The following is a 23,824-nucleotide window of genomic DNA, read 5'->3' as shown; positions in this document are numbered from 1 at the left end:
CAATGGATTTTTTTTTTCTTTTTTTTTTTTTTAAAAATCTGTTTTCCTCCCCTGATAATAGCAAATCTGCCATACGGTGCAATCACCGGCCGCTGAACTGGAAAAGGTCTTTCTGCCCATGGAGCTCTAAGCTGCCCCGAGGCCGGTGCTCTGCAGCCCAAGGACTGGGAGAAGGTCTGGTCTGAACAGCCTGACCCACGCTCCCAGTCCCCAGAGCCACTGGCCACCCAATTCCTCTGGTTTGAGGCAGAGCTCGGGTCCTGACGTGGTCTTTTCTGGCCCGGCACCGGGCATTGCTGTGTGAGGGGGGGAATTCAAGCACAGGAAAGCTGCGTTTCCCCATCAGAGACCGATTTCCCATCAGCTCTCCACTGCCCGGCTCAGCAGCTCAGTGTCGTGCTTGGGTGGGTGCTGGCAGCGGAGGCTCCTTCTCTGGCCACCTGATGCTTCCAACACCGGGCTGAGAGCAGGGAAAGGCTGTCTGTCTGTCCATGCCTGTGCTCATGAGGATGGACAGACCGACTGCTGCAGGAAAACCTCAAACCTGGCATCCCATTCGCCCCAGCCACGAGGAACGGGGCACGTCCACTCACAGGGGCTGAACCCAGGCCCAGCAGCCCGGCACAGAGCGCGCAGGCGATGTTGAGCATCGATCGCACGGGCGGCTCAAACCGCCTGCAGCGTGCTTGGGTTTTTTTTGCAAGACCTTCAGTGTCGCTCCACTCCCAGTTAGCTCCTCTTTGCCTCTCTGAGCAGCCTTGGCCGTGGCAGGTCCCCGCTCTTCCTCCAGCGTGGCAGATCCCTGCTCTTCCTCCAGCACCGGAGCTCGGCATCGCTGCCCGCTCCCCAGCAGCATCGCCCGCCCCGGGAGCGGAGCGCTCGGTCTGTCCCCGATATCTTGTCGTTTGGATGATGTACAAGAGACCCACTGTGTGCAGCGGGTCAGGGCACCGCATGCCTGAATATTGCTGTATAGACTGCGCGTGCCGAGCCCGGCAGTGAGCAGAATCACAGCATGGTAGGGGTTGGAAGGGACCTCTGTGGGTCACCCAGTCCAACCCTCCTGCCGAAGCAGGGTCACCTACAGCAGGCTGTAGAGGACCTTATCCAGGCAGGTCTTGAATATCTCCAGAGAAGGAGACTCCACAGCCTCCCTGGGCAGGCTGTTCCAGTGCAGACACAAAGCCGCTCTGTCCATCCTGGCTCAGGGGAAGGTGGCTGGATTCCCACCCGATGACTGTTTTGGGGCAGAGCGGGGCTGCTTTGTGCTCTGGGCTCTACACGGGCATTGTGAGAAGCAATCGTGTTTCTGAAGAGCTTACAGCTTAAATAGGAGCAAGGAGAGGTAGGATGGAGGAGCTGGGTGGTGTGTGGAGGGGAGAGCGCTGCCCGGTGCCGAGACCGTGATCCTCCCCAGAGCTGGCATCAGCGACTGGAGAGGGGGCACGGAGTCGGGCATTGGGCATCCTGCTCCCTCGCAGGCACCTCAGGTGCTGGTGCTGTCTGGAAACAGCTCCTTGGGTAGCTGCTGAGAGCAAAACCATGTCTGGCTTTGCAGGTGTAAATGCAGAAGTCCTACCCCGGTGTGTTAGCTGCTTTTACCAGTCTCTCGCTGGGAATTGTCTGGCAGGCACGCAGCAGCTCTGCCCGGCCGATCCCGGCCCCGGTGAGGGCGAGGAGTCACCTTGCAATGGGCTTTTTGAAAGGACAAGTGGCTTTTGTCACCACCGTGCCAGCTCAGGTTTGCGCTGCGGGGAAGTCACAGCCTCTGAAAGCCCCACGGTGCGAAGATCTGCCTTTGGATTTAAAACCAGAGGTTTGCCTTTGCGCTTTCGGGGTGCAGGGGTAGGTGATGATGTCCCTTCCCACCGTGACGGCAGGGGACTGTCTCCTTGGTGTTGGTGCAGCAGGGCCAGGCACTGGTGATGCTGGTGGGACCTGGGTGGTGCCTGACACCCGCCGTCCGTGCAGCGAGGGAGGTGGTGGAACGGTCCTGGGGTAAACCTGGGTGCTTGGTGCTGCCCTCGGCTCCTGCCCCATCCTGCGGCACCTCAGTTCCCTGTGAAGCGGGGGACGGGTGCTGCCGTCCTGCCCAGGAGCGTGGGGACCATCAGCACGGTGGGTGTGAGACAGCAGTAGATCTCAGGCAGGCCCTTCTGAGCAGCTCTCAAACTGCAATCATGCTTATTTGCTCCTCATCAGCAGAGCAATCAGAATTAAAAGGTCACCCCATCCTCTGGCCCTCCCTGCAGCAGGACTGTGGGAGTGAGCCAGGTTTCAGGGATCAGCAGGAAGGACAATTAATCCTCGCTCCCAGCAGTGATGGTGTTTGCTTTTCCAGCACAACATCCTCCTCTCACTACACCCTCCTTGTGCCCCCAGGCCTTCAGCTTAGGGCTACGAGGATGGTGAGGGGACTGGAGCATCTCCCCTATGAGGAGAGGTTGAGGGAACTGGGCTTGTTCAACCTGAAGAAGAGAAGGCTGCAAGGGGACCTTATAAATGCCTACAAATATCTGCAGGGTGGGTGTCAGGAGGATGGGGCCAAGCTCTTTTCAGTGGTGCCCAGTGACAGGACAAGGGGCAATGGGCACAAACTGAGGCACAGGAAGTTCCGTCTGAACATGAGGAAGAACTTCTTCTCTCTGAGGGTGACGGAGCCCTGGCCCAGGCTGCCCAGGGAGGTTGTGGAGTCTCCTTCTCTGGAGATATTCAAGACCCGCCTGGACAAGGTGCTGTGCAGCCTGCTGTAGGCGACCCTGCTTCGGCAGGAGGGTTGGACTAGATGACCCACAGAGGTCCCTTCCAACCCCTACTATTCTGTGATTCTGTGATTCAGCTCTAGCATCCCCGCTCTGTCCCCGTGGCAGGGAGGAGGGTGCATCTTCCCTGCTGCTCCGGGTCCCAGCACGCAGGAGGGCTGGGCAAGCTTCCCAGCCCTGCTACTGACTTGCCGTTTGTCCTTGGTCGTGTCTCCTCACCTCTCACCTCCCATCTGCATTGCCTGTATTGACTCTAAGCTCCTTGGAACAAGTCCTACCTCTTCCCCACGGCGTTGGCCCAGCACCGGCTGGTGCACCAATACAGATAATACACAGGCTACAGATAATGCAGTCATGATGTAAAGGCAGAGGGGCAGATGCCCTTAGCCCCAAACTAAAGGAGGGAGGGGGAAAAGCCCACCCTGTGCATGTGGTGTGCGGGAGCCAGCCCAGCCTCCTCACTCAGTGCTCTCCAGAATTGCTCAGCAAAGAGGAGCAGGCTTTTTGGGGGTCGTCATGGCAGAGCGTGCAATGGATCCTGCCTGCCTGTGCCAGCCGTGACTCACGGCTGCGGCAGTTCGAGAGCCTGGAAGGGCTCCAGCCGGGAGCTCAGAGCTCCCAGTTTCTCCCTTCTTGCCCTGCCACTGCTGGGCTCTGAGCCAGGAATGCTCCTGCGTCCCCTTCCCCAGGCCCCCATCCATGCCTCAGTTTCCCCATCTGCAAAATGAGGATAAAGCCTACCTGCGAGTCTTTGGTGTGAGGTTTCCTGGGCTCTACAGCACTTCCCACCAGGTCTGTTTGGGCTACGGTTTCAAGACTCGAGCTGTTGCAAGTCCATGAGACAACCTTGGGGATGCCAAAACGAGCTGGGGCAGCAGGGCAGGCTGGCTGGAGAGAAACACCGGGAATGCGGGACAAAGGAAGAATGGGTGAGTGTTCAAAGCCTCTTCCCAGCACTGGAAAAGAGGGGAGAGACCTGAAAAGGTGGGAAGGAGCCAGGCAGGTGGGGCCCTATGGCACGAGAGATGGGAGCTGGGCAGGGCACGCGCCGTCGTCAGCCGTTAGCTGGGATTGCTGGGCCGGTGGTGTCGGGAGAAGCTCCCCGTGCAGACAGGCAGCGGAGAGCCGTCTCCCGAGCAGGGGAGCTGTCTTTCTCCAAGCAAGGGAGTTTAATTGGCTTCCATCTAGCTGAGCTGCAAAGTGCTCTTTGGTGGGTTTTTGAACTGGCGCCAGCTGGGTTTCTCAGAGCGATGCTGAGGCTGTGGTGCTTGCAGCTGGGTGTTTAATGCTTTGGGCAGGTAGAAACGCAGCTCTCGGCTCTCCCGTAATTATGACTGAGGACCAGGGTGTGAGTGTCCCTGTAAGTGCATGTGTGGGTGGTTTGGAGGTGCTGCTGGTGTTGCTGCTGCTCGGGGGGCTGCCAGGGTTTGCTCTTTGTGGTCTTGCATCAGCGTTCGGGTGCTGCTCGGTGGCGGCTGGGCTGGACGGGAGCCTGGCAGGGCAGGGCTGTGCTGGGGGTCGTGGTCCTGCAGGGCAGCCTTGGGTTGGGGTAAGACTGAGTTTTGGGGTACCTGTGGCTGGGTCAGCATCTCCTCCAGGACCCTGGGGGAAGAGGGATGTAAACACACCCTGAAATGTGGGCGCAGTGATGGTCTTGGTTAGATGGGATAGACCAAGAGGAGCTGGTTTGCACCTCTGGCGTCTCTCAGGTCTTTGCTGCCTGTTCCTCCCTCCTTCGGGGTAACCTCGTCAGCCCCTGCCAGGGCCAGCCCAGCCGGGGAGGCTGCTGGGCAGCTTCAGGAAGGGTCTCTGCAACCCGTACAAGACCCCTCCCGCAGCAGGTTGTGACCTGGCTTGGCTCAGCGTGGTCAAGGGCAGGATCGAGCATCGTCCCTGGGGACAAGACCTTTGCAGAAGCTCGGTGACACTGGGGAGGCAAACAGCCTCTCGTGTCCCCAGCAGCAAGCAGCCCTGGTCCCCTCGCACCCGGGGAGGGGTGGGAGCACGGGAAGGGCTCCATGAGCAGCACCGGCAGCCCATGGCACGCCGGCAGCCCGCGGCACGCCGCTGCCACCGGGCCCTTGCGTTGGCAGGGCGGGGAGGGGGCAGAGCAGCAATCTGCAGGCGCTGACGACTGTGCAGGGCTGTGCACTGGCTCCTGGCTCCCAGCCCATGTGATGTGTTTGAGGGGGCACACTGACATTTCAGGAGGAAGAAAAAAAAAAAAACCACCATACCCAGAGACCCACGGGGAGCTCTGAAACGCCAGAAAAGAGAGCAAGGGAGACAGACGTCCGCACGGAGCGGAGGAATAAAACCGAGCGGGGGGAACAGTTGCCGGGGTAGGGAAAAGGATGTGAGCAAAAGTGCTGGCGCGGAGCCGGGAGGATGCGATGGCCTCTGGCAGAGAAACTGGGGCAGCGACTGTCAGCCATGGAGACAGCCCCGTTGCCTGGCCGCCGGCCCTGCGCCCCTCGCTAGCTCGGGGACAGGAGCGGGGACCGCCGGGCGACGGGAGCCGGGTGCCAGCAGACCGCCGGCTCGGGAGCTCCCGCATCCATCCACTCCGTGCACCGGCAAGGCTCCGGCTCCGCTTCCCCGCGCGGAGGATTCGGCTCTGGATGTAAGGCGACAGTCGCCGCGCGGTTGAACGCCGACCGATCGCTGCACGCGGGCTTCCTCGAGGTCAGTGCCGTGTGAGAAGGTCGGTGACAATCCACCTAGCTGCGCGCTTTCGCTGCACACATGTTTAATAATGAACCGATTCTGTATTTAATTAACATAAACAGCTAATGCAACTCGATACGTCTCCTTAGATTTAACTCGACAGAGACGGCGTGTTGCTTTAAATGCCAAGTGATTAGTAAAACCATATTTAATCTGGTTTAAACATATGCGATAAGGTGCGTGTGTTTGTCGCACAGATTTTGGAGCCGTGCTCCGAGCAGTCTCCTGCTTCCTCTCGGCTGCCTGGGTGCGACCATGCTTCCTCGCTGGGCAAAGCATCCCTTGGGCGCTTCCCCCAGAGCACTGCCGAGGCTGCGGGAGCCGGAGAGACCCGCCGAGCCCGGGGACTACAGGCTGACTCCATTGCTCGTGGGTATGGACCTGGGGGGGACACGGAGGGGGACGCGGGCTCCGGAGGCCCCGGGTGATGCTGGCCCCTCGGGGACGGTCCCAGCCCATGCAGGTGGGCTCTGCCCCGGTGGGCGATGGCGCGGGCTGGGCTGGGTGCCCGGCGCTGGTGGGAGGAGGCAGGCAGGGCTGCAGGCAGCTGCTGCTGCCCTCCTTTTGCTTGACTAAACCTCGCTGCCTGGACAGCTTCTGACTGGCGCGGGTGGAGGGGCTGCGGGTGGAGGGGCTGTAGCTCTCCCTCCGACGGGCCCCAGCGGGGGGGACGAAGGGCAGGAGGTGGCACGAGGGTTTGCTCAGAGCTAGCAGGGTCGGGAGGGATGGCGTCTGGCTTGGTGGCCTTGTCCTGGTGTGACCCGCAGCATCCCACCCCGAGGTCGGCTGTATCGGGGGGTGCGGTGCCAGCCAGGGAGCCCTGCGGGGACTGGGGACCTCCGTGTCCTCGTGCCCAGAGGAAGGGGGGACACATCCCAGCAGCATCCCTGTGCCGCGGTCAGGCTGACAGTGAAGCCCCAGAAGACATCACCCCACGTTTTCAAATCCCGAGTGCGCTTTCCTGCATCTCACAGGCTTTAGACGTGGATCTGAGAATTTTTTTTTCAGCGTTTTTGATTTTTAACTAGCTGTGACTAACCAGGCTGGTAGAGCAGGCTGTGACCAACCACCTACGTGCTACCTGTGTGCTTATAAATAGGGTCTGTTCTCCGCACCCCGTTTGGAACATTCCTTTGGTTCGAAGCAACCAAAGCAGCTTCTCCCGGAGCAGAGCATCACCCCATCTCCTGGCAGGAGTCCCCCAGAAAGGCAGAGCCCCCCCAGACCCTGCCCGGAGGCTGCGGGAAGGTGCGGGCGCAGGGCTTGCTGCCGTGGCCAGAGCCGCCGAGCTCCGGGCTGTGCATCCAAGCACGTCGCGAAGGCAGCAGGAGCCAAGTCTTCGAAAGAGCTGGGTCCCCCCGTGCCAAGGCAGAGACGAGCCAAGTGTTGTGCCGGGCTGAGCGCGGCGTAGCCCTCCCTGCATCCCCGTGGTCCCCGAGATGCCGAGCTGGGAAAACCCCCCTCCAGGGCATTTTCTTCTGATTTGAGCTCTTTGCTCTGCCGGAGGCTCTAACCCCAGGCTGCAGGGCCAGGGCTGGGAAAGCAGCGGGTTTGGCTTCAGTTCTTCCCGTAGTAGCTTTTTTCCAAGCTCCCCTCCCGGCGGGGATGCTGGAGAGGTGGTTCCCTCCCTCGGCCCCGCCACGCTCTTCCAGATGAATTTGCTTTTGATGAGGTGCAGCGCGTAGTCGAAGCTCCTGTCAGGCAGCTTCGGCCTCCCGCCGGCGAGCGAGCGGTGAGCACGACCGCGCTGATGGCAGGAGATGAGAGGAAGCGATGAGCGCGCTCGAAAAATTGCACCGAGTGCATTTAGCAGAACCGCGGGGCTGGGGCGGTGCATCGCTGCGCGCCGGGCAGGGCCAGCGCCCGCTCTGCCCCCGTGCTTTCCCCTGCGCCGCAGCTTTACTTCATCCTTCAGCCTTCCTCTCCCTCGACTCGTTGCGCGTTGTCTCTGCCGTCGATCGCAAGCTCTCCGAAGAAATCTTGGCTCCGTTTCCAGGCTGGCGTGGTGACGCCCGGGCTGCCGCCGTGTGTCCCTCGTGGCCGTCCCCAAGAGCGGGACGCAGCCGGCAAGTGGGCTGGTGCCCGGCTCTCGGCTGTAATCTCGCAGTTGCCTGTGGCTGTGGGCCAGGCTTGGAGGGTCCTGCCATGGAGACCCCCTGCCGCCGCCAGACCGTGCCACTCCTTTGCCTTTCTCCTGTCATGGAAGCAATCCTGGTGGCCTTGCTCTGTTTAGTGACTTCCCTCCGTGTCTCATCAGAGGAAGAAAGGGTCCTGTCGGGAATTGATTTTTGATCTTGGTGTGTGACCCCTTCAGCCCACCTTCCTCCTCCTCCTCTCCAGCCCTCCCCTCGCCCCCCGGCCGGCTCCACAGCCTCCCCACGCCTCTGCCCTCTTGCTCTTGTGGTGAGAGGAGAGTAAGGAACGACTCCGAAGCCCCGACCGCAGGGCTCGGGGGAGATCCTGCCTCCAGCCGAGCAGATCCGTGCCACCGTGGGCTGTCGGTGAAGGCTGGAGCCCGAGCCTCCCGCTCCCCCAGGTTCTCCCCTTTGCTCCATCCCCGGAGTGGTTCTGCACAGCATGCGGGCGCGCGTCTTCCCTGCCCTCTGCCGCGTCGCGAGCCGATCTGGGGGCAGTTGCCTTCCAACTGGACCCACCTCTCGCTCGCAGCGGGAACCTGGCCCCCCACCATCACCCCCCCACGCTCCCTGTCCTCCCCCCCGCAGCACCTCTCCCCACCTCCCTCCCTCTGCTCTGCGCTCAGAGGAACCATCGATTTGGTGTCTGGAGAGGGCAGTTTGTCGCTTTCCTGATGCCTGATAGATTGGAATTGATTTCCCGAGCAGCTCAAGGTGGGGGTGCTCAGGACCCGTTCTGTGACCCAGCTTTGCAGGAGTGCAGTGCGGGGGGGGGCTGTATTTCTGGGCTTTTCCTGAGCTGCGGCACTGGTCGGTGCTGGGAATCCTCCAGCGAGACCCTCGGGGTGCGGGGGGTTCTCCGAGCAGCACGGATTCACCTGCCTGCAGGCGAGGGGGGGATGGAGACAGCAGCTCTGTAGGTGATGGGGGCTCGGGGGGCCCAGGTCCTGCTGCCGTCGTCCCAAGGCTTCTCCCCGAGGCTGAGCGTGGGGGGGGGGGGGGGGGGGCTTGGCTGCGCTTCGCTGCACGACTGCGGGTGAGTCGCTGCCCCGCGTCCACGCGCGCCCTGCGCGGAGGCAGACGCTGCGCTCGCCTGTCTCGGCGTGCTGGGGGAGTCAGCGGGCGCTGCCAAGGTGCTGGGAAAGCTCCGGGTCCTTTCGGGAGGTGCTCAGCAGTGCTCCAGCCAGGGCACTGCGCTGGGAGCGAGGGCAGCATGCGGCTCTGCCCGTGCTTTCCCCCTGCTCCGACCCTGGGTTTGACCCCCTCGCATCTCAGCATCCCCATCCGCAGCCGGACCCGTGCTCCCTCACATACTTCTCTCTGGGGCAGAGCCTGTCCTCCCCCAGCGCCGTGCCTCAGTTTCCCATCCGGGGCCAAGGGGGATCCCCAGGCTCGGCCCTGGCTGGCGCTGCCCGGGCTAATCCCATCCCAGCTGCCAGGATGCCGGCTGCGCCGCCTCAAATCGCTGCTGCCACGTGGGTGGGAGACGAGACCACAATGTGGCTTGTGTTTATGCTGTGAAGAGCCTGGTCCTGTCCGTCCTCTCCTCTCCTTTATTTTTATCCAATGTCCCCAAGCTGCTGGCATCTCCCCAGCCGCTGTGCCATCCCTCCAGCTGAGGACACAGCCTCTTGCCAAGGCATGTGGGGCTCCTTTCTCCTCTGGTCGCCAGCGGGGAAGGCTCTGCCCTGGGCAGGGATGCTCTCTATGCAGAGGATGCCACTGGCTTCAGCCTCCTGCCAAAGGTCGGGGAGGAAGCTGGTGGCAGGAGAAAGATTTGCCCCAGGTCTCCCAGCCGTGAGACACCCTTCCCCTGCTGCCTCGCTCTCCACGAGCTCACCCTCTGCCCGTCTTGATTTCCCTTGCCTAAGCGAGGGCAGCTCCTTTCTTCCTCCACTGCAGTGGGGATTGATGCTTCCCACCACCACGGTGTCCGAGCTCTTCTTACCAGGCTGGTGGCACAGGTCAGGTCACATCTGTGCTGCCACAGGCGCCCGGAGCGACCTGGCCCCTGCCACTGGAGGAGGAGGGTCCGCTCTTGTCGGGAGCCCCCGAGCTCACCCTGGTACTTGTAGCTCTGGCAGCTGCTGAGCTCGGTGCCACGAGGTGAAATCAGTCACACAAGGCTTGTCCACCTACAGACCCTCCGGTTGTCACCCCGCTGGGTCCTGCTCTTCAGCATCACAGCAGCCTCTGGACCCGCAAGGCTGTCTGCCATCGGGCAAGAAAACGGGGACAGGGCTGCCTCGATGCTGTCCCCTCCGGTCCCTGCCCTCCTGCGACGGTAGGGATGGCTCTGAGCTTGGAGCTGGCAGGAGGTCCTGGGGAGAGGCTGAGCCCAGGAGAGAGTGCGAGGAGGAGGAAGGACAGGGGCCAGTTCCTGCTTTTCAGCTGCTCCAGTGGGATGCCCGTGGTGCAAGCGGGCAGGGGCCAGGCAGCGTGGTGGCAGGGAGCTCCCCGGGGAGCTGCAGGCTGAGGCGGCCAAGGCTGGAGGAGCTCCTCGGAGTGTCGGGTCCCCCTTCCCTGGGTGACAGCATGGGGGCCAGCCTGGCTCGTGTGCCTCGTCTCAAAGGAGGGATGTGGGGACAGGGCTCTGGGCAGGCGGGTGCTGGTCCTGATCCTGAGCAAGAAGTGAGCAGCCGGGCGTGCTGGCCCTGCACTTGGTGCTGCTGCCCGCGGCAGTTCGGAGGTGAACTCAGCTCCGGTTTCCATGTTCGTGCGTGGGTGTGATAACACCCGGCAAGGTGCAAAGTAGCTGCTGCTTTTGACACGGCTGGCCAGATGGGATTTCTCCTTCAGTCTGGGTTTTGACAATGACATGGGAATTTATCCGGCTGTTTCTCTGCTTCCAGAGTAAAGGAGCTGCTTGTCAGGACAGCGTGGCAGAGTGATGCCAGCTGGACCGCCCTGAGCTCCAGACAGGGACACACATTGCACGGCTCTGGACCGGCTCCTCGTCCCGGCGCAGCTCCAGTGGCATCAGCAGGGCTGGCACTAGTGGGGTGCAGGCAGGGTGCAGGCAGCATCCAGGGCACGTAGCGGCTGGAGACAGGCAGGGCCAGGTCCACAGGGTCACATCCGGGCTGCCGCCGCGCACGGGCACCGTGCCCCTGTCAGCCTTCGAGGAGCCCGGCAGCGTCCTGGCCACGGTGCCGACGGAGCGGGGCCGTGGAGTCTGCGCTGACCCAGCTGGGAAGTTCCCGATGAAATGGTCTGCGGGTGGTGTTTTATTTTCCCTGGTTCCGCTTGAATTCGGGAGCGAAAGGCACAGCAGGGAGCCTGCTGCCTGCTGCTGAGCCCGGGCTAAGCTGCAGCTCGGTGCTGCGGGGAGGGACCCTTGGGGGTGAGGAGATGGGAGAGCTGCATCCCCCAGCTCCCGGGGGGCTGCAGGCACAGCAAGGGCATGGGGGAGGTTTCTCCTGGGATGGATGTTAATGGTCCCTCATGGGTGGCCTTGGCATCGTCTGGCTTTTCCCACACAGTTTGGTGCTGGATCTCCATCAGCCCAGGAGCGAGAGGATGGCAGGGAAGCTTCAGCCCAGCTGCCCATCAGCTTTCACCCCTCGTATCCCTGGCCCGGCTCTCTGTGAGGTGTGGGGAGGGCGTGCAGACGCTCCCACCTCCCCATTCACCTGCTGGGATGGACCCCGGGTTTGCCCCGCTCCCGGCATCCCCACGGGACAGGGGCATCCGCAGCCCAGGGATGCAGGGCTATGAGGATGAGGAGGGGACTGGAGCATCTCTCCTACGAGGAAAGGCTGAGGGAGCTGGGCTTGTTCAGCCTGGAGAAGAGAAGGCTGCGAGGGGACCTTAGAAATGCCTCTAAATGTCTGCAGGGTCGGGGTCAGGAGGACAGGGCCAGACTCTGTTCAGTGGTGCCCAGCGACAGGACAAGGGGCAACGGGCACAAACTGAAGCCGAGGAAGCTCCAGCTGAACCCGAGGAAGAACTTCTTCCCTCTGAGGGTGACGGAGCCCTGGCCCAGGCTGCCCAGGGAGGCTGTGGAGTCTCCTTCTCTGGAGATATTCCAGACCCGCCTGGCCGCGGTGCTGTGCAGCCTGCTCTGGGTGACCCTGCTTGGGCAGGGGGTTGGGCTGGGTGACCCACAGAGGTCCCTGCCAACCCCCAACATTCTGTGATTCTGTGATTCTGCGGGAAGAGGAGCCGTGTGCCCTGGGCACGTCTCAGCTGGGTGACCCACAGAAGTCCCTTCCAGCCCCTGCCATGATGGGATTCTGTGATTTCTCTCCGGGTTGATTTGAAACGAGCCTGCGCAGAGCACTGGTGATAGTTGGACCCGTTTGTTGCGAGGTGGTGGCGTGGGCGAAGGGTTCTTGGGTGCCCGCGGCGTGTCGGCTGCCTTGTCGCTGCTCCTGGGCACGGCTTCGGTAGGAGAACGCCAGCTGCTGTGCAGCTCCCGGTGCTTTTTGGCTGGGTTTGCTGGCCCCGTCGCGGGCGTGAGGTGGGAGCCTGGGGCTGGTCCCGGGGGGCACTCAACCACCCTGCCCCCACCCCAGAATGAGTGCAAACACAATGTGGCCAAGCCAGGGATGGAGACCCCCCAGGCAGCAATGCCTCTGAAGGTCTCTTCACCCCAGCAGGTCCTGGGGGTATTTCTGGGGTCCCCCCCCCCCGAGGTCGGCTACGCAGCAGGGCAGGAGACAAGCGCAGCCGGAGAAGGAGCAGTGCAGGCTCTTCCTGCCCTTCCCAGCTCCGGCTCCCATCTCCGGGGCTCGGCGGCAGCGTGGCAGGGAAGGGGTTAGCGCCGAGCTGGGCTCTGGGTGCTGAGCAGCCTCCTCGGGTGCTGGGCAGGCAGCGGCTGGCAGTGCGGCAGCCGCAGCCGTCGGGAGGAAGGCGACTGCATCCCGCTCTTCCCGCTGCCTTAATGGCCGGCTGCGGGGGAGCCGCATCGCTCCGAGGGGATTCTATTCTTTCGCCTCCCTTTCTCCCCAAATGTACTTGCTTCTTCCCCTCCCCTCGCCCCTTTTTGTACAATTGCTTTCTTGGACTATTTTTCATGCTCCGATAACTGCCGTTGCTTTCACGGCCCGCGTGAGCCTGGCTGCCTCATGAAGATTTATGAAACTGCAGTAATAAACTGTGTTTGAAAGATCCTCTCTATGATAAACCCCCGCCAAGCTGCTGGTGGGGGGATCCGAGTGGACCCTGCGGCCACTCCGACCTCACCTTGCTCTCACGGGCAGCGCCCGCAGCACGCGGCAGGTTTTGGGGGGCCTCTCCCACCCCCGTCTCCCGGCGAGGGAGCAGGGAGCTGGCGGAGAGCTGCCGCTCGGGCTGCAGAGCGTCGGTCCTGAAGAGCATCACCCGAAGCGCGGTTGGGCTCCGGTGCTTCTGGTGCCGCTGCTCTGCTGGGAAAGGAGGCGATGGCCGCATCCTGCTAGGAGCCCGGGCTGTGGCCCCGGCACGGGTGACGTCTCTGCCGGCGGGTGAGGAAGATGGATGGATGAATCGGCAAAGAGAGCCACGCTCCCTTACCCCCCCGCTGCTCCGAGAGGGGCTTGCCAGGATTTACCGTGGGATTTTGGCTGTCGTGGGAGCGCTGCGCCCGGCCAAGGAGCCACCTTCAGCCCCTGCAGACCTGGGGGCTGCCTCCCCCGTCCCGCCGGAGCAGTTTGCCGGCCGCCGTGGAAGCTGTCCTGTGCCCGCGGGTAAGCGATGGGGTGGTCCCTGCGTGGGGGGCACGTCCGGAGGGACATCCCGCTTGGCTGGGCTGGGGCAGTGCCGAGATGGGGACCCTGGGCAGGCTCCGGCCACCGGCTCTCCCACCCCAGTGACCTACTTGGAAGCAAAGCTGGGAAGCGCTTTCCAGGGATCTGCTGCTGCCGTCGCTGGCAGCGGGGCAGCCCGTGCGTGGGTACCACTGCTCCAGCATCCCTGCACGGTCCCTGCACTGGGGGAAGAGAAACGACTCGGTAGGGGGATTCTGGGGGGCAGGATGTAATTGTCCCCTTGGGGTGAGGCCAGGAGGGAAGGATTAACACCCTTTTCTCATGCATAGTGCCAGGGAAGCAGGGCCATGGGTGGTTTAAGGTCCCTTTCCAAAGGAACCCCCATACCCAAGTTGTTGGCCTTTCCCTTATTGAATGGCGTCTGCTCGTTCTGGGCTGGGGTGTCTGGAGGGGAAAGGTGGCCGATGTGGGGACAGGCACATGCGTCTCTGTAGTGGCTTTTGCTCCTCCTGCCTTAGTGGGGTTTGTGGATCACGGGGTTCGTGGTGCTGGGGCTGCCACCCCTCCACTTGCTCCGGAGCCCAGTGAGGGATGTGGGAGCGGATGCGGCGCAGCCAGGGGTGGAAGAGCCTCCAACGGCGTCCAGCTTTGCTCTGACCCCTGCGCAGATTGTGCAGGGCTTTTCAAATCATCCTTTTTAGTAGTCAGCAGAGAGGCAGCGAGCTGGCGCGTTCCACTCTCGGAGCGTGTAATTAGGGAGAGGGGAGCTGCATGCTGATGCGCGGCTCGGCAGCGAGAGGAGGAGGAGGAGGGTGGGAAGGAGCCACGGCTGCTAGACCCGGGACGGGTGGGGGCAGCTGCAGGGAACCAGCCTCTCACACCCCACGAGCCCCCATCCCTGCACCTTCCTCCGGCTCGAGGCCTCCTAGCTGCTGTTCTTCCTGCTGAGGAAGAGGAGCTGCAGCTCCTTCCTCCCAGCCCTGTCCCTGCTGTGGCTGGGGGCTTTCGGGGTGCCCCCTCACCCCTTTCTCACAGCCTTCCTGGATTTGCCATTCCCAAGGGATGCAATGAGGCTGGGAGTCCTGGTGGCACTCTGGTTTGGTGGGGACGGGCCACGCTGGGTGCCCAGCCAGCACCGGGGCGATGCCCGGGGTCCCGCTCCCACTCTCCTCCACCCTAGCACTGAGAGCTCCAAGGATGCGTCCAGGCACTGCCAATGGGCCCCTGACACCAGGGCTGTGAAGGGTGCCAGATGCTGGGTGCAGCCCCCCAGCAAGTCTCCACTGCTTTGCCATCGCAGAGCAAGCGCTTGAGCGACCGGCCGAGGGCAAGAAGGAGTCTTCTGCCTGGTAGCAGCAAACCCTTAGTGAAAAGCAGACATGACGGTGAGCTGCTGTGGGAAAGGAGAGGTGGGAAGGCAGCTCCGGGGGCTCAGCGGGGTGGCACGGGAGGAATTGCTCCGTCGGTGTCTCCCATCAGTGCTGGAGTTCAGCAGAGGCTCCTCAGTTGGTGGTACCCGGGGACCCCGGGACGATGCTCTCAGCCCCTCTGCCGGCAGAAGGACCGAGGTGTCCCCTCTGACGTCTCTCCTGTGCCACTTTTCCGGGGGATCTCGGGGTGTTTTGCACATCACCGATGTGCTGCCACGACCTCCCCCGTGCAGCGGTGACGTGGGGACCCAGCTATGGGAAGCGGCGAGGTGGGGACCCGGCTGAGCGAAGCAGCGAGGTGGGGAGGGCCCGGGAGCTTCAGCTCTCGCTCATGTTCTGCTGCTGACTTCTGGGTACCGGGGTGATCGTCCCCTGGCCAAGGTCACGCTTGGTGATGGAGCTGTGGGGGACAGGAGCTGGACTGTCTGGTTTTTGGAGGAGGAAAGGGGGAATCAAGCTTTGGCGGGGGTAAGGATGTCCCCGTGGCATTTGCTGAGAGCATGGTGTCCCTGCCAGGCTCGTGGCAAACCCCCTTGCCCGACCTTGAGCCGAGGAGCTGTGCCTGTAGCACATGCTGGAGTCCTGTCCTACATTAATAACACAATCGGATGATATAAAGCTAATATGTTGGGCTGATAAATAATTAAGGGAAAAGGAAAAACCCTCTATGATTTGCTTAACAGGAGCTTCGGAAGGAAGGGAGGGGAAAAAAAGACAAGGAGGGAGATAAATAATGGATCAAGGTTAAATGGTGAGCGAGAAAAGAAAGCCTTAACGCGGTGAATCCCTGCAACACACACGCTGCAGGGTGCCAAACTGGTTAGCGGTGGCAAAGACAGCTCGGGGCCTCGGCACAGGCACGGCGGTGGCGGCCGGGACTGGCCCAGGGCTGTGTGACACGGGCTCGGATGGCACGAGACCCTCAAAAGTGGTTTTTTGGGGTGGGTTTTGGTGCCTCTTGGGGCTGGGCAGGGGCTGGGGGCCGTGGGGTGACCTCGTCCCGCAGTCACCGCGGAGGTGCCGGGCGCTGGCAGTGTGCGGGGGCTTCCAGGGGTTCGGTACCGCTCGCGTCGTGCACACTTGGCACAACTTCCCGGGAAATTAAAATCACAACGAGCAGCTAATGAATGATTAGCAAAGGGACCAGTCCCTCCCGCCTTGCTGCCTGCCTGCTCCCCTGCCTGCGCTGGCTGCCCGCTCTGCCCACCCGGCACGGGGGCTGGGACGGGGCAGAGCATCCCCGCGATGCCCACGTTGGGTGCCCGCGGGCTGGGCTGGCCCCGGGGAGCCCGGCCGCAGGACGGGGGGCTGACCCTCGGCGGGGGTCTCCGGCAGGCAGGGGATGGGGCATAGTGCAGGCGCTGACGGGCAGACACGAGCCTCCCCCCGCTCCGCTTTTCATTTTCTTTTTGGTTCGTCCGTGTGTCTGTGTCCCCTCGTCTGTCTGTGCTCCGGAGCGACGCCCGGCTCCTGCGTCTTGTCTGTGCCATTTTAATGACCCAACGCTGTTTAATTCATGTTTCAGTCTGAGCATCACGGTCTCGGTGGCGTGGCACCCCTCCACCCCTCCTGCTGCCCCCTGCCCCATCCAGCCACGGCCACCACCAGCCCCATGCCCGGGAGCAGGGACACCGCTGCCATCGCAGGGGGACGAACCCTGCACCCACCAAGCCACTGGTTGCATCCCTTGAAGGGATAACGCCGCTCCCAGCTAGGCTCAGCTACAACTTCAAGCTTAAAACCCCCTCCCCGTCCCCAAATCTTAGCACCCCACCTCCGCCCCATAGCAACGGGGCACCCCGGGGCCGGCCCTGACCCCGCTCTGCTCTCCCCCCCGTGCAGATCCCGAGAGGACAAGCACCCACATGATCTCGGCGGACGATGCCGAGTACCCGCGGGAATACCGGACCTTGGGCAACGGCACCCGGCGCTTCTCCAACGTAGGGCTGGTGCACACCTCGGAGCGCCGGCACACCGTCATCGCCGCCCAGAGCCTGGAAGCCCTCACCGGCCTCCAGAAGTCGGAGATGGAGCGCAAGCGGGATGCCTTCATGGACCACCTGAAGAACAAGTACCCGCAGCACGCGCTGGCGCTCCGGGGACAGCAGGAGCGCCTGCGGGACCAGGTGAGGGGCGTCTGCTCGGGGTGCGGGGGGACGGGGACCCCATCTTGCCCTTTGGGGCTGTCCGGAGGAGAAGAGGCTCACCGGGGGCTTGGCTGGTGCACGCGATGGGTGGCCGCTTGCAGCAGCCCCAGGGGGGAGCATCCCCCAGGCCCGTGCAGGGAGCATCCCCCAGCCCCAGGGGGGAGCATCCCCCACCCTGGGCGGGGAGCATCCCCCAGCCCCAGGGGGGAGCATCCCCCAGCCCCGGGGGGCAGCATCCCCCACCCTAGGCGGGGAACATCCCCCAGCCCCAGGGGGGAGCACCCCCCAGCCCTGGATTTTCCCTGCGTGCGGGTGGACTGCATCTCGCTGGCTGCCGGCAGCCGTGGGGAGGAGCGGGATGTTTCTCCATGCCGAGGACATGCGGAGGGGTGGGTTTGATGGCCATGGGGGCAGCTGGCACCCCCGATTTGCCCTGCCAAGGGCACAGGTCTGAGTGGGTTTCGACTGGGCTGCAAACCCCAACCTCGGAGGGGAAGGGGCTGCCTGACCCACGGGCTGGTGTCTGCAAACCCTGCTGCGTGCCCGGCGCTGCACAACCCCGCAAGCCTCGTCCGGGCTCCCCACGCCTCTGCAGCCCCTCCCAGCTCCCTGCCATAGCTCCCATGGTACAAAAGGTCTAAATAAATAGTTTGCCCAGGCAAAGCTTCGCCCTGGCGCTTGCCCCCAGCCTGGCTGCGGCTCTGTGGCACGTCCCTGGCACAGCCCGTCGCCGGGTGTCCGTGCGGTGGAGCTGGGGGTCAGGGCTTGGTGTTAGCTGTGGTTTGGGCAGGCTGTTGCTGTGGGCACGGGCTGAAATCTCCGCCAGGCCGCCGAGCCTCGGGGCTCTCCAGCATTTAACGGGACCCCCACAACACCGCAGCGCTGCTGGCTACGCGGGGCGGGACGCGGACGGGCAAGGGGAACCCGGGGTTCGGTACCCACATCCACGGGGCGATGGCCCGTGGGTTGCCGGTTCCCCAGGGACTCAGCCCTCTCCCAGGGACCAGCTGGTCCTCGGAGCAGGGCAGCGGGTGACACGTCTGGGCACCCTTGCTGCAAGCGGAGGAGACCAAGGGCTGAATGGTGCCGGGGGTATTATCCATCCTGGGGGACAGTATCCATCCCAAGGGACTACATCCATCCTGGGGGACAATATCCATCCCAAGGGACTACATCCACCCTGGGGGACAATATCCATCCCAAGGGACTACATCCACCCCAGGGACAATATCCATCCCAAGGGACAATCTTCATCCCGGGGGACTCCATCCATCCCTCATGCCTGGGGATGCCCCCAGGGTCAGGCAGCACCCCAGAACGCTGGGGAGCCCTGACCGCTCCTCCTCTGGTGATGCCATCGGGGCAGCAATAAATCCCCACCTAAACAGGCACTTTTATAAGAAGGCACAGGGGAGGGTGAGCGCAGAGCAGCCGGAGGAAGCGGCTGGAAAGAAATCTTAGATCATCTCCAACTAGAGGCCTCCCCAAGGGACGGAGGCGACGGCTCCCAGACCTAGCGCGGCGGAAAGAAATCCAGCTTTGTAAGGAAAACCGCCCGGGCCCCAGCGTGCCGCCCGCGCCGACGCAGCCGCAGCGGCAGCATCGCTGCCTCCTCCGAGCTGCCGCCCGCCTCGCACCCCCCGTCACCCGGCGAGGCTGCGTCGGGGAGCACCCGGGGGTCCCCGCTCTGCGGCCCCTCTCCCTGCGGAAAGCTCGTGGCTGGCCGCAAAGGGCAGCGGCCAAATCCTGCACAGCTGCCGTGGTTGGCACTGGCCGAGCAGCCAGATTTTGGCTCAGGGCTGGTGATCCGTGGCGGCTTTGCCGTCCCGGTGGGCGCGAGCGGGGCCGGGGGCCGTACAGCGTGCGTGGTCCATCCCCGCGCTGCCGCTTGCGGGATGGAGCAGTGACATTTCCAGCTGCAGAGTGATATTTCCCGGTAAATAAGTGGGAATTTTTCCCTTATTGTTACAATGGCTTAAAGACTTTTGAATTTTTTTTTCTGAGCAGCAGCTATAAAAACATCGAGCTCGTGTTGACTCGGGGTCTGCTTAGCTTTGGAGGATTTTCATAAAGCGAAAGTGATCTCAATTCTGGAATTATCTTCTTTATTTTTGAACGCCCTCACCCGGGGCCGTGGGTGCCCGGGGGGGCTGGGGGGGCCGGGATCTACTGGCACTGGTCAGACCCAGCCTGGGTTTTTGGGGCTGGGTGTCGGAGGGGCGAGGGTTCCCCAGCGGGGCCGTGGTCCTGGGCTGGCTCTGTCCCTCCCTGCCCCGGGCAGGGGCACAGCTCCCTCCACCAGCCCAGCCACCAGCAGCACCTATTTGCAACTGGTGGGCAAAGAGAGAAAAAAACCTCCAAATTCTTTTTTTTTTCTTTTTTTTTTTTTTTTTCCTTCATTTTCCCCGCAGGCGGTAAATAGTAACAGGGAGAAAAGCAAACTAGAAACAGTGGCAACCCTGGGTGCCAACCTCTAAATGACATTGGGACGCAACACTGGGGGCCTGCCTGAAACGTTTGAAACTTGCTTTGCAATTCCAGGGGAGCCTGGCAGGTATTTCGGATCAGAGGCTTTGCTATTTTGTTGTTTGTTTTTTTTTTTTAAAAATTACATATGAGAGAGTTTACAAAATCAGAGGTGAATAGAAATGTTTCAGAAATGTCAACGCCGCTTTCAGCTTGGCGAAGCCTGCAGCAAAACGCCATTGGACTCACGCGCAGGAACGGGAAAGCCAGCGCAATATTCATTTTAATCACATGTACATATATCGGAGCAGAAAAAAACAGGCTAATAATTGTACCGACACCCAACAGACTGCTGGCAAACCCGTGGAGAAGTCCAAGGCGGCAGCTAGCTAATTTAAAACCCAGATGGGAGACCGCGTTAAACGGGCGTGTTAACGATGAAGAGAGGAGAGGGAATCGGGACGAGGTGGCTGACGGAGCGCGTCGGCTGCGGGGCTGCCTTTGGGGTAAATCCTGCCCCGGGGAGGGGTAAATCCGGCAGGAGAGGGATGCCACGGCCGGGTTTCTCGTCTCCCTGGGCATCGACGCTCTGGGACTGGCGATTCGGCTGGGGCCGTGCTCCTGGTGCCCCAAATCAGAAACGGAGAAAGTGAGGAACGCTTAGAAAAATCAGACCGTGCTGGTTTCCAGGCGTGATCCCGCCACCGCTCCCCGTCCCTCACGGACATCCCCGTTGCTCTGGGCTGTGCTTTTCTTCCAGGGCTCAGAGGAACGCACGGTTCTGTGCAGACAGATTGTGAGCCCCAGAAAACAGGGGGCTGCAGACCCTCCGGTGCCCGTGGCCGGTTACGCGCGCGCAGCGTGCCAGCCGCGTTGCGATTAAGCCCCGTGGACTTGGGCGTAAGCTGCAGCGTGGGGTTAAATTCTGCAGCGGCGCTGGAGCGGCAACGCGCTGCTGTCAGCTCTGAGGGGAAGTGGAGAAGAGCTTGGGTGTGAGCTGGTCCAGTTCTGCTGCAGGGGAGAAGAAAAAGAAAGGAAAAGGCTCAAGCGGAGTGTGGACGTGCCAGCGCTGCCTGACAGCGGCAGATTGGCGGCTGCCCCGAGTAAACCCGACGTAGGAATAAATAAATAAACAACGGCCAGCGCGGGCGGACGTACACACGCAGCCGGGCCCTCGCCACCCGCCGGCATCGCTGCTGGGTGGGCTGGTGTCGCGCAGGGCAGGAGCAATCCCACGGGCAGGGGTGCATGCGGGGTGCAGGTAGGGTGGGGATGTAGGTAGGGTGCAGGCAAGGTGCAGGCAGGGTGCAGGCAGGGATGCAGGCAGGGTGGGGATGCAGGCAGGGTGCAGGCAGGGGTGCATGTGGGGTGCAGGTAGGGTGGGGATGCAGGTAGGGTGCAGGCACGATGCAGGCAAGGTGCAGGCAGGGATGCAGGCAGGGTGGGGATGCAGGCAGGGGTGCAGGCAGGGTGCTGGCAGGGTGGGGATGCAGGTAGGGTGCAGGCAGTGATGCAGGCAGGGTGCAGGCAGTGATGCAGATAGGGGTGCAGGCAGGGGTGTAGGCAGAGATGCAGGCAGGGTGCAGGCAGGGATGCAGGTAGGGGGTGCAGGCAGGGGTTTAGGCAGAGATGCAGGCAGGGTACAGGCAGGGATGCAGGTAGGGGGTGCAGGCAGGGATGCAGGCAGGGATGCAGGCAGGGGTACAAGCAGGCTGGGGAGGGGCTGGCTTTCTGCAGCTGGCTTTGTGCCTCAGTTTCCCCAAATAAAGTGGGGGGGTTTGGCTGCTTCCCTGCTCTGCAGCAGGGTGTGCTGTCACGTCGGGGACCTGGGGGGGCTGAAATTCGGGGCTGGGGGTGCGTGCAGCCAGGTCTGCAGGCAGGGCAGGGCGGGGGGAGCAGTGATTCTGCTCTCCCAGCCAGCAGCAGGTTTTTTGCGTTGTTTTTTTTCTCAATAGTTTCTCAAAATTTTCTCTTTGCCCTTCTCCGGAGCGCTGTCGGCTCGGCAGCTCTGGGTTCGGGCCAGGTACGCAGAGGGGGGGGAGCAGGTGGGATGCCTGGGGGTCCGGCATCACCGGGCTGCCGCAGCCCCCGCTCCCACCCGCAGATGCTCAGACCCAGTTCCCGCCGATTAATAAGAATATTAAAAAATCCCGGTTATTTTTATGTTATTTGCCTTTCGGGGAGCGGGTGCCGGTGCGTTTCTGCATAACCGTAGGAAGGACAAAATCCCGGGGTCACGGGGAGCCGGGGGGGTTTGATGGAGGCCGTGCCCTCCTGGGTGGGCAGCGCGGGTGCTGCCAGCAGGGTGGCACCGGGGGTCGAGCAGCCACTGCGGAGCTCCCGAGGGGGCTGGGCTGGGGTGGGGGGGGGGCACCCTGGGCTGCAGGAGTGTGTTATGGGGGGGGGTGAGTGCATGCAGGGGTGAGTGTGTGCATGGGGAGGGGGTGTGTGCATGGGGGGGGTGTGTGTATGGGGGGGGTGTGCATGGGGGGGGGTGTGTATGGGGGGGGTGCATGGGGGGGGTGTATGGGGGGTGTGCCTGCGGGGGGTGTGTGTGGATGCAGGAGGGGTTGTGTGGATGCAGAGGGGGGCACGTGCATGTTGGGGGGTGTCCATGCAAGGGGTGTTTGTGCATGGGGGGTTGTGTATGCATGTGGGGGGGGTGGGTGTGTGCATGGGGGGGGGGTGTCTGCATGCGTGAGTGTGAACATGCGGGGGGGGTTGTGTGGATGCAGGGGGGGGTGTGCATGGGGGGTTGTGTGTGGATAAAGGGGGGGGTGTGCATGCGGGGGGGGGGTGCATGGCGGGGCGTGTGTGGATGCAGGAGGGGTTGTGTGGATGCAGAAGGGGTGTGTGTGCATGAGGGGGGGGTGGATGCGGGGGTGGGGTGCGTGTGAGCCCACTGTGCCCCCTGTGCCCACTCCGCAGCCCGTCCTGAGCCCACCTTCCGCGGCCCCGCCGGGCTGCGTGGGCGAACGCACTCTGCAGGGCTGCGGGGCCTGCCCCGCCGCTGCCCCCAGTTCCCCCCCAGTTCCCCCCAGTTCCCCCCAGTTCCCCCCGGTTCGAGCCCCGGCCCGGCCGGCAGCGCGCCCCCTCCTGGCTGCCCGGCGCCGCGCGGCCGCAGGTGGAGTCGCCGTTGCCATGGCGACCGCGCCCCTATCAGGGCGGGCGCGCGGGGCCGGCGGCGGCCGCAGCGGCGGGAGGTGGCGGCTCCGCCCCCCCCCCGGCCCGCGGAGCCGAACGGAGCCGAACGGAGCCGAGCGGGGCCGAGCGGGGCTCGTCGGCGCTGCGGATCCCGGGCCGCGCTCCCCGGCCGCAGGTACCGGGGCGACGGGGTCCGACGCGGGGTATCCCCCCCCCACCCTCGGGGGGGCTGCGGGTCCGGTGTCGCGGTCCCCTCCTGCGGCCCGGGGTCCGCCTCCCCGCGCTGCGGACCACCGACCTCCCCTTCCCCAGCTGCCCTGCTCCCTCCCATCCCTGCATCCCCCTCCCCAAACCTCCCGGTTCCCCCACCGCGAGACCCCGCTCCCCCTCTCCCACCTCCGTCGCCAACCGATGCCCCCGATCGTGCCCTTCCCCTGCCCGCGGGGCTCAGCCCCAGGGCGGGGGCACCTCCCCCTTTCCAGCCCCCCCCGTTCCCGGGGGTCCCAGGCTCGCGGCGGGGAGGGGGTGGCTGTTTGGGGGGTCCCGTTGTCCCTGCGTTGCCCTTTGGTGCAGCAGCTGGGGGAGGGGGGGGCTCACCTCGCTCCCCCCTGGTGCACATGGGGGTGTGCAAAGCCGCTGTGAGCCCCGCTGGGCAGCCCCCATCTTCCCAGGGTAGCCCCCCGCTGTCACCCGTCTCCCTGTCCCTCCGCAGGGGTCATTGGTCCCCTCTCCCCTGCTTGGGCTGCCGTGTGGGCAACCGGAGAGGGGCAGATGGTGGCCAGGGCATGCAGCATCCCTGCGCCATGCGGGGGCTTGTCTCGCCTCCAGCTCGCTTGGCCGAGCATCCTTCCCACGGGGGACGTGCCCGGCACCGTGAGGACCCCCGGGGTGGGTCCCCAACCCGGACCTCCGTGACGGGAGGAGCGGCTTGACAGCATCTGGCTCCAAGCTCGCCCACTCCAGCCCCCGAGAGGCGGTGGGGCTGGGCACGCGGGGTGCCCGTGGCGTTGGCGTCGGGTTGGCATCCGTCTTGTCCTCGTGGGGTGCCCGGCAGGGCTGGGGGTGCCCCCCCACAGACAGGGCAGGGGGGTACCTGGACGCTCTGCTTCTGCAAAGTGGTGATGGTGGGTTGGGAACGGGCTGGCGGGCGCTCGCTGGGGCGGTGGGAGCGAGGAGCGGGGCTCTGCCTTGCTCTGCCCGGGGTCTGAGCTTGCTCTCCGGGGGCAGAGCGCGTTGCGAACCGCTGTAATGGTGGAGGAGAGCGTGCGTGGCGGTCAGGAGTAACACGAAGGAGTGTGTGTCTGCGCGTCCCTGTGGCTGCAG

At 63.5% G+C, this 23,824-nt stretch overlaps 1 protein-coding gene across 15 annotated transcripts in view; it reads left to right on the top strand.

Moving 5' to 3' along the window:
• Positions 1-23,824, top strand: part of SRCIN1 (SRC kinase signaling inhibitor 1) — an 84,365-nt gene that overhangs the window by 16,579 nt on the left and 43,962 nt on the right. For 5 of the 15 annotated variants that reach the window (XM_075443464.1, XM_075443462.1, XM_075443468.1 and 2 more), the window contains one exon: positions 16,587-16,870. In XM_075443464.1, the coding sequence (XP_075299579.1) occupies positions 16,587-16,870 (284 nt within the window). Of the gene's footprint in view, positions 1-4,984; positions 5,448-5,686; positions 5,863-12,857; positions 13,294-16,586; positions 16,871-22,618; positions 22,677-23,824 lie in introns of those variants that run through there. The other 10 variants (XM_075443459.1, XM_075443470.1, XM_075443472.1 and 7 more) reach the window with 7 other exon arrangements.

Source organism: Opisthocomus hoazin, chromosome 26, assembly GCF_030867145.1.
Source record: "Opisthocomus hoazin isolate bOpiHoa1 chromosome 26, bOpiHoa1.hap1, whole genome shotgun sequence".
NCBI lineage: Eukaryota > Metazoa > Chordata > Aves > Opisthocomiformes > Opisthocomidae > Opisthocomus > Opisthocomus hoazin.
The sequence above is the reverse complement of the archived record's forward strand: the minus strand, read 5'-3'. Positions and strand labels throughout refer to the sequence as shown.